The following is a 10,033-nucleotide window of genomic DNA, read 5'->3' as shown; positions in this document are numbered from 1 at the left end:
AAAAAGGTCAAATGACAATGTTAATGACAAGAAACTGCTGGTAAATTTCAGTCAAGTGTGTAGAGATGAACCTTCAGGGGATGCTTCTGTTCTGCCCCGTTACATTCTTGACTGACAGCCCGGCTGCGTCTTCTGACAATCATACGTATGTCAAAAGACGCAGCCAGCGTGGGTACAAATTAATAGCAATAAAAACCACGCAAAAAAAACTGAAACAATGGATGAAGCATCTTAACTGGTAATAGGCAAATACAGAGGGGAAAGTGGAGCTTTAGCCAAAGATGGAAGCTATTTGGTTGGAGTATCTGGAGTCTGGAGTGACTCCAATCTCATTTTGCTGTAAGCACAGATGTTACTTGTGCATGCACAATGCTTCATTTTCAGTGAGGGGGCGATCTCGCTACTTTTTATTCAGCACTGTTTTCTCTGTGTTGGCAGTTAAATGTCATCCATAATTTACAGGCATTATTTAACAGCGGAGATGGAGAATTTGATTAAAATGAAGATGGACGGACGGATGGACAGAAAGATAGATAGATAGCTAGATAAGACACAGCTATTCCAGTTACAGTTTGAAGACAGATATTTGCACTCTCACAATTGGCTTCGAATAAATACTTGCTTCGAGCGCGTATTATATATTCATGGAGTTAATAACATGGATGTCAGCTCATTGGCTGCTGCAGTGAGAGGTGCCTGCATGTCAAAGTTGGTTACACTTCTCTTTGACATGAAGCTGCTTACAGCTGCTTAATAAAACAGAAGCACTGCACAATTAAATTGACTTTCCTTAGATATGTGCCACCTGCAGCTAGGAAAAAAAACAGCAACAACAACAATACAGCAATATAATATGTAGGTAGGATCGATTGTGAGGCTGGAGGGCATCACAAAATCACGGACAAACCAAGATGCAAAACAAATATTTCAAGAGTTTTGCTGTTTGCTTTATATATTTCATTGTATCTGATATTGTCTGGTCCTAAAGCCTCTATATGTTATGCAAATTCAAATCCTTTGCATGATATTGTGGGAAGATTTTGATTGCAATCTTGCATATTTCAACAGCTACTAATGTCCTTTCTCTCATAAAGTTTCCCAGGAGCCTAACTATTGTTTGTTTGCTGAAATGAGAAATAGTTTCAGATTAATCACTTCTTTCGGATCCTGCAGAGCCTCATGTTCACCTCCAGCTTGAATTACTGGCAGAAACAAAGTGTGATGAACACCCATATCCATTTTTAAGGTCATAATGGTGCATTCAAGCATCAATATGTATATGTATATATATAGATATATTTAAAAAGCCTAGAAAAGACCCTGTGGTTATTTGTTCTGCTTTTACTTTCCAATTCCTCCTACACAAAACCAGCAGAAACTGACTGCAAATTTCCCCTTCATATAATCATGTGTTTCTACAAGAGAACACAGGTGTCGGGGCACATTTCCTATGAGCTAACGCTTAATTTTCCTGTGTTCAAATTTTATAGCATTTTGCATGAAATGCCTCTCATGGTCCTGGGTCTTTGAACAAGTGTTTTTGAGTTTATTACAACTTTTGTTTATTTATATATTTTCTATTTGAGTTTGCTTGGTGGTTATATTTGCAACTTTATTTATTTGCTTAGGGAATTTACTTGTAAGTTCTTACATCCTCTTTGCATAACAGTTTAATTGTTCCCGCAGTGCTTTTTGTTCCATCCACTTGTGTCACTTCCCCTATATTAAGTTCGCTTACATGTTTGTGTTTCCCTGTTTAGTTATCACTTCCATTCTCACTTCAGTCACTTGTGGCAGTTTTTTATTTCTAGGATCTTACGTTTAGTTTTACCTTCTCTCCTGTGTCGTTGTCTTTGATTACTATCACCTACATCTCGTTACCCAGCTGTGTTCACTTACCCCCTTAATTGCTGTCTTGTGTAAAGGGAGGTCAGTGTCCCCTTTAGTCTTTGTCACATCGTGTTCTCCCAGCTATCCAATCGCCTCTGCTTATCCATTTCAGGGTTGCGGGTAGGTGGCTGCAACCTATCCTGGCCGCCGTAGGCTGAGAGTTGCCAGCCTGTTTTGGGGCTAACACAAAGAGACAACCACTGATACTTGCATTCACACCAACATCCAATGTAGAATCACCACTTAAGCTAAGCCCAATAACTGCAGCGGCATCCTGAGAGAACTCACACTGACATGGGGAGACAATAAACTAGAAAGGCTCCAGCCAGATGGTGTATTTGAACCAAAGACCTTCTTGCTGTGAGAAAACAGTACTAACCACTGTTCTCAACCAGCTGCTTTGTACTTTAGATTCAGTTAGCTTGCCCAACTTTGTGTTGGATTTTGTTATTAACTTTGTTGGCTTTGGAAATTGCAATTGCAAAAATAAAGGTTAGTGTTTTGTTACATTTTTTTTTACACTTTTTAAAAACACAACTTTAAAGTGTTGTGTTGCATTTTTATTGTGTTTAATTGTGCTTAGTGCCAACATGGACAGTTTCCAATTTCGTTGTACTATTGTACTAAGTATGACTGTGAAATGACAACAAAGAGTTATCTTATCTTATGTTATCTTATCTCACTTGTGTCATCCTAATAGCCAGCATTTTGGGTCTGTACTTTGCAATTCATGACACAAAACAAAACAAAGAAATCCAATTAATTAATAACAAACACTTTATTTAAGACACACTTTTACAGTTTATTTGTTTCTTATTCCTATGCTGAAATGAAGTTCATGTAAAACCTTGATACACAATGGTATTCATGACAATCGTAGTCTTGCAACACTAAAGTACTTAACAAGAAATGTGAATCTATAGCATCCACCACTGAAGAGATATGTACAAAAAACTCATGAATACAAATACTCCAAACATGCCATTTCTCAGCATGAATAAATAACGTCAGTGTACTTCCATTTGTAATCCTCCATACGATGTTTATTCCCGAATCAAAGCTAGACCTACCTCACCTGACAGCCTTTGCCTTTGATATAACATGTAGGATCAAAGCCTTAGCATCAATTAGCTTAATCTATCTACAAAGCAATTAAACATCTTACAGTAAAAATAAGGCGAGTAACCCCCAAGTTTCAAGTTCTCCTTCTTCTCCTGAAGAAATCTGAACATGATCAGTGTTTCACAGTTCACATGAAGGACCAGACTGGCATAAAAATAGAAAGAGAGAAAACCACTGATCTACAGAACACACTGTTGCAGATCAGTGAACCAACTCAAGTGATAATCTTTCAGGTCATGACACCTGTATGCACTGTTCCAAACAAATGAAACTGAATTTAAAGTCAGCAGAGGAGTCAGTTTTTCTGCACTCTCACAGGGCTTTAAATGTCATGTAGCAAAAAAAAAAAAGCATTAAAAAACATTACATTCAAAACCTGATGAAAAGCTGTAACCTGATGCGAAAGACGAGGTCAGAACTTTATCTCCATAAAACAGATTGTACCGGTGTCACCGTTCACAGAAACGGGAGGTGCTGTGATTGAAAACGAGGTTTTTCATTACAGCAGCATGCGTCACTGTTTGAGCGTTCGTCTGCTTGCACCAAACAGATTAGAGGACGGATGATGACCATGAAACTACTGTATCTGACATAACACTTTCCCTCAGTCCTAAAACTCGCTCATTTAAAGTCACTTAATTCGATTTAAATCTGAGACAATGGATAAAAACTGGGATTTAGCTGCGCTCCTACTCTGGAGTTCATAATTTCCTCTTTTACTATTGCACCGTGTATAGAAATGAATTGCTTGAATTAATTACCGAGAATATTTTGTAAACCTTCCCCACTTAATATTCAAAAACGTACACTTCTTTATTCAAACTTTGTACATACGCTAAAAAATGTGCTGTTCAACACTGTTCTTTTCTAGCTTAGAGCAACTCTCAAGTTTTACGAAGTATCCATGAACAAAAAAAAAGTCTTTCCAATAAAAAAATTAAAAAAAATCTAAGGTTTTCAGGAATTCTTGTACTCGGGTCCTTGTGCAAACTGAGCTCTCTTTGTTGAAGGTAAAATGCCACGGGTCAGCCCTCTGCAGTTCTCTGTTCGAACCGGGCTAACGTCACATCCCTTTTCAGACACTTTAGCACATGTTAAGCCATTCAGATCAATAAATTATAGTGCTTGAGACAGTAACAACTCCCAAACAGAGCTGCAGCATGAGAAAATCCACAAATGTTTTTCCCGATGTAATATGACAATGTGGAGTGTGACCGGAATATTTAACATCTCTATGAAGATGACCCAAGCAGACTTAAAAAGAAAAACAACATGCTTGTAAAGTGTTTCTAATTGGAAGTCCGCTGTGGGGGGAAAAAAAAGCCTGTTTTTTAAAAAGCTTTCTCAAAACGATCATGTTCTCAGGATGTATTCTGATGTCAACCTCATAAATCCATCGTGAAAAACATAATATGCAACGAAAACAGGAACCTGAAACTCAGCAGGAGCCAATTCAACAGCGAGGAGCGCCACAAACTGTGCCGAGCAATAATCTAATTTGACTTTTAAAAAAAACAACTTTTAAATAAAAATCTGATGACACGTTTCAAGTAAACAGCTTAAAATAATTAGTTTCCTTTTAGATGTATCAACATCACTTTGAAGCATCTTCACGGCGTGGAATAATTGGAGGTGTCACATTTACATTTTCAAACATTAACCTGATTATGTACATTCCACATATCTGTCAAGCATCTCTATTTACAAGATGCACACATGTTTATGTACTATTTTAAGACAGACAACAGAGATTTGTCCTGCATTTTAGCTAAATTCAAAAAAGCCTAACTTTGAAAGTATTTCTAAATATGCAATAAATAATGCAGCTTTCAATGGTGCCGAGCGTCTGTAGGACAGAAATACAGCAGAAGGTTTTTTTCTCTTTTATCACTGCCTCTGTATTTATAGCCACTGTTACAATATTCATTTTCTGCCTTATTAATATACATAATTTTAATCTCTGCTGCGTAACACTATTGTCAGTATTGTGGTTCACTAAAGGAAAACGTTTGCTTGATCTGAGAAGTCTCTCTTTTTTTCTTTTACGACTAAAATTTGCAGGGCTGAGTGTTAAACAAAGCCTACAGCTAAGATCTACTCATTCTCTCTGCCTCACTTCTACATTTCTAATCCCTTAATAAGTGAATTTTACTGGATCATAGGATCGTCGTTGGGAGAGGCCAGAGTCGGGACGCTAACAAACATCTGGGATTTGTCCTGGCTCTGGGTTGTGCTGCTATTGGACACCGTAGTGAAGGAGAGTTGATCGTGTTCCAAAATGGCGAGGCGGTCGACCGGCTTCTCCTTCTTCAGGTAGAACATTTTCCTGAGCTGCTTCAGTTGTTGCAGCTCACAGAAGGTCTCCAGCACCACTAGCATGACTATGAGGCCCAAGATCAGGTAGACTGATGAGACAAAAAAAATAAGGATTAGGAGGCATATGAGTAATGATCTGCAGTGCTTAGTGTAATTAACACCATATTAAAAGCATTTTCTTTAATCCTGATGTGAAATCACTTCCCCTGGATTTAAATAGAGGTTTAAAGCCTGACTTAATCTCATACCTGCAGCATATTTATCATTTATAATGCAGCATAATTTTTCAGCATGGTAGCTGCAGATGAGGTTTTGCTACTTGATACAAACCCAGTGGATTTACTCATAAACACTGTTGTTTTATGGATCAACACAAGAGGGCAGTGCAAACCATCCATGTTAACAAAAACATGGAGCATGCTTTAGAATGAAACAAAGAGAAAATGGAAAGGATAGTGTAACACTGATAGTTGGTGGTTTTTTCCATATCAAAACAGAGCCTGGCATTTGTAGGAAATGCTATTCTTTACTGTTTTTATCAGTTTAAATGCACACATACAGAATGCACTGAATAGTGCAAAGTCCCGAGTGCAACTCAGAAGGAGTGGCTGCTTAACCCCAAAGGCAAGACTGAAGAGATTTTAGCAAATGAGGTAGTTTGTTCAGTATATACTAAACAAAACGCCTGCTGTTTTTTAGTTGTTCCACTTACATCACAATGGTAACACAGTTATGGTCATATCACTTCCGATGCATGTAATTCTTCACAGAGGAAGTTGTACGAATGTGTCTGGAGCCATTCATGCAAACAGACACGTTCTGTTCCTGCCTCGTCTCCTCCTACAGACTGGCACATTGTGCCTACAAATTGACGTCTATTTCTCTCTCTCTCTGGCTCTCTGACCACACACCCACATCACAAATGCTGGAGACAGTCGAGTGGAATAACATTTGACATTCGTGTGCACGCACTCCCTGATGAGACTCTATGGGTTTAAACTGAGTTTCACTTTTTTGCACTCTTAACTTTAACGGTGCTGCTAAGAATATGCTGCACAAGACAACCAGAAAATGCAGGCAAGACCTTCCTGCTGTCTCCAGTAGGTTATCGTCCAGATTTAAAACTGCTCTAACCTTGTTTATTCGAAATCACTAATATGGCTTTAAACACATAAAAAACATGCATATAACTGGCAATTTTAACTGAAGGTTTTAAGAATTTGAATGTGCAGACTCAAGTAGAGGGCAGTGATTACTTCTACTTTACTGTAGAAAAAGCTATATCCTAGACACCACGTGTATATGGCCCTTCTTTGATGATGACAACCTTGAACCTTGAACCTTGACATAAAACCTACAGCTGCACTGTAAATCCTAATGTGTGTGCCTGTAATTCTGATGCATGCACTCACAACATGGCGCATGGTGTAATTTTCACAAACAGGTCAAAGATAGACCCAGCTAACTGTGTCACAAAGAGGCAGATCAAAGTTGGCCATATTAAAACCCGCTAAAAGTGATTTTTCTCACATCGGAAAAATAACAGCATTCATTCTGACACATTTGCAATTTAAATGAAGTGAAGCCTGTGAGCTAATTTGGGCAGGCAACTGGCTCACCCACACATAACACTGCTCTGCTTTCATCGTACCATACACGCCCTCCTGATCTGCTGGTCTATTTAAACAGCATAAGTTCCTGTCTCACCCTCTGACGTGTTAGTCCTGTTGCTGCCCTGCATTATCTGCTGTTTTATCCCTTACACCACCCTCAATTTAATCCATCCGTGATAATGAGCTCAAACTCTGGCCGTATTCTACAGCTGTTATTTCCAAATGAGAGTTGAACAAATAAAGACAATCCCTTTAGCATATGTTACACATTCTGACACTATGTGTGACTTGTTGAGGCTCTTTCCTCACTTTATAGCTTAATTAGGAAGCGAGTGCTGTTTTTAAGTGCAAACAAAGCAGGTCCTAGTTTATGAAGGATGTTGTAATTTTGAGGAACAGAGACACTAATAACGATACCGTAATCCAAAAATGTATTTTCTTAATAGTGATTAGACCAAAATAATAGATCTACAGAATAATTTAGTTATATAATATCACTAAAAAACCTCTGATAAGAATCAAAGTGGACAGTCAGCTACTAACACTCTCAAAAGCGACACTCACCAGTGATGCCCACTTTGTAGAGCTCCCTGAACTTCTGATTGGCAGCCTCTCCGGGCACGTAGTCTCCGAGGCCAATGGTGCTGAGCGAAATGAAGCAGAAGTAGAAGGACTCCAGGAAGTTCCAGTTTTCTTCCAGCGCCGAGAAGATGGCAGCAGGGATAAGGAAGAAGCAAGAGACGGCCAACATGGCGAGCACAGTGGCATGAACAATGGCCACCAGTGGCTTGGACAGGCCCCAGTGTGTGTGGATGTACGTGATCGGCCTCCGTGTGCTAAATACCATGATCCGTTGCACCACAGCAGTGAGGAATAGAAGGGTGAAGGGGATGCCGATCATGGAGTAAATAATGCAGAAGGCCTTCCCGCCGTCTGAGAGTGGTGCTGTGTGCCCATATCCTGCAGAGGAAAAACATTAAGACCATCAAAAGCTGCAGAATAATGTAGGATTGCAACGCTTCTGTAATCACTGCTATAAATCATAGTCTGTTGTTCTTTCTCCTGCCACGTCAGGTGTGACTGCAGGAAAGAACCACGCAAATATTTACCATGAAAGGCGATCTGTAAATGCACTGTAAGATTGTAGCTTGTTTGCATTTCATGGGAAGAGAGCTCAATTTAACTAACAGCAACATCCTGCATCACAGTTACTGAGTAAAACAAACATTTGCAGGATATAAAAGTACCGACTTCTTTTTTTAGTATTTTGTGGCACGCAACAAGTTTCCTTTATTTTTTTTAATGCAGTTTGTCTTGGACTTCAATCTAAATTTAAGATAACTGAACTTTTTTTTTTTTTATTTCATTTAAAAAAGTATATATATGAGCTAATTTTGACTTTTACAGCAGCAACAGATCTCAAAAGTCTGAAAAGTGAGTAGTATTTTATTCCAACTAATTACATTATTTGGCAACAGGTAGGTAACATGCTTGGGTATAAAAAGAGCATCTTATAGCGGCACAGTTTCTCAGAAGTAAAGATGCAAGAAACTGTATCTGTAATCTGTGGAACAATCTCAGAATAATGTTCCTAAACGTAAGACTGACGACTGTAAACATCTCATTATCTACACAGTACATAGTGTCATCAAAAGAGTCTGAAGAAGTCTCTGTGTGCAAGAGACAAGGCTACAAATCAGTAGCAGACTTCTATAATCTTCAAGCACTCAGGTGAAACTGCAATAAAAACAGGAATGATTTTGTTGTCACAATCACTGAATCTGCTCAGGAACACTTCCAGAAATCATTGTCTGCGAACACAGTTTTCAGGTTAAAGTAGGTCCTGTCTGAGCCAAATCTCATTTTGTAAGTTTGTAACAAACGTAACAAAAAAATGTTATGTTTAAAAAAACAAAAACAAAAGAAAAAACATGGACACTGGATCCTCTGGATTACAGAGGAGAGGGACCATCTGGCTTGCGATCAGTTCAAAAACCTGCATCTCTGATGGTATGGGGGTGCGAACCAGTGACTATGGAATTGACATTGTGCACATCTGGGAAAGCACCACAAATGCCAAAAAAGTATGTCTCTGCAGCTGGTCTCCTCCAGATGTTTAGACTTATATTAAAAGAAGAGGGGAGGCTAAACAGTGGAAAACATGGAACCTTTGCGACTTTTTGCAGACATGTTGCTGCAACCAAATTCAAAATGAGCAAACATTTTTCCTAAAATGATGCATTTTTAAACATTTTATTTTTTCTGTGTTTTATTGTGAATTAAACATGATCCCATGAGATTTGCAAATTCCAGTTCCAGCATTTATATTTTAATTGCACTTTATATTAGTATGCATACAGTCATTCCTACACCTTCTCTGCAGCCATGTTTCTGTCTGCTTAAGCTTTATCAGTATCTGTGGTCTAGTTTAAGTCATGCTGAACAACTTTGTGCTGCCTTTTCTAAACTTGCATTGGTGTGAAAACATACCAGACCTAAAAAAAGAGGCTGAAAACACAGGACTACCGCCTCACAACATGCAAGTGATAAAACTGTTTCCTTGTGACAAAAATCCCAAATAGTTCACCTCCACTTGTTAGTTAGCAGCTACAGTGTAACTACATCACTTCAGAATAAGACTAAGAATAAGGTAATACCATAATTGTCACTGCACATCTATTGAGTAATGTGTTTTTGTAAGGTAACAAAGGCAACAGAAAATATCCAACAATAACAGGGAGTGTCTGAAACTGAATGGTAAAATGACACGCAGGCAAAAACGCAGACCTCAGTCAGGTCCTGTTTACAGTCATCAGTTCTGTTGAGACTTACCGTAAAACAAGATAATGCGATCATTTTTTCCCATTTAGGAAGCAACTGGGGCACAGGGTCCCTTTACTACCGTGTATGTTGTAACCTCACTGCTGCCAATCTGTCAGGCTAAAGTTCTTCCTGTGCGCTGACTGATCAGCAAGGCAGGCGTGCCCTTTGTGAAGTTATCCGGGAAAAGAAATACATAACTTCTAACTTAACAAAGCTATTTCTTACACCTTGGAAAAAGTGACAGAAAACCACGTGTGTGATGCACTTGC

The 10,033-nt window shown here is 38.8% G+C and overlaps 1 protein-coding gene across 1 annotated transcript in view; it reads right to left on the bottom strand.

Annotated features, from left to right (window-relative positions):
• Positions 1–2,670: 2,670 nt before the first annotated feature.
• kcnk1b (potassium channel, subfamily K, member 1b) overlaps positions 2,671–10,033 on the bottom strand; it is an 8,385-nt gene continuing 1,022 nt past the window's right edge. Inside the window, exons 2-3 of the mRNA XM_005737108.2 lie at positions 7,506–7,901; positions 2,671–5,417 (exon numbers count right to left, since the gene is read on the bottom strand). Of these exons, the coding sequence (XP_005737165.1) occupies positions 5,161–5,417; positions 7,506–7,901 (653 nt within the window). The 3' untranslated portion in view covers positions 2,671–5,160. The remainder of the gene's footprint in view (positions 5,418–7,505; positions 7,902–10,033) is intronic.

Source organism: Pundamilia nyererei, unplaced genomic scaffold (assembly GCF_000239375.1).
Source record: "Pundamilia nyererei isolate P.nyererei 1_Seehausen unplaced genomic scaffold, PunNye1.0 scaffold00073, whole genome shotgun sequence".
Lineage (NCBI taxonomy): Eukaryota > Metazoa > Chordata > Actinopteri > Cichliformes > Cichlidae > Pundamilia > Pundamilia nyererei.
The sequence above is the reverse complement of the archived record's forward strand: the minus strand, read 5'-3'. Positions and strand labels throughout refer to the sequence as shown.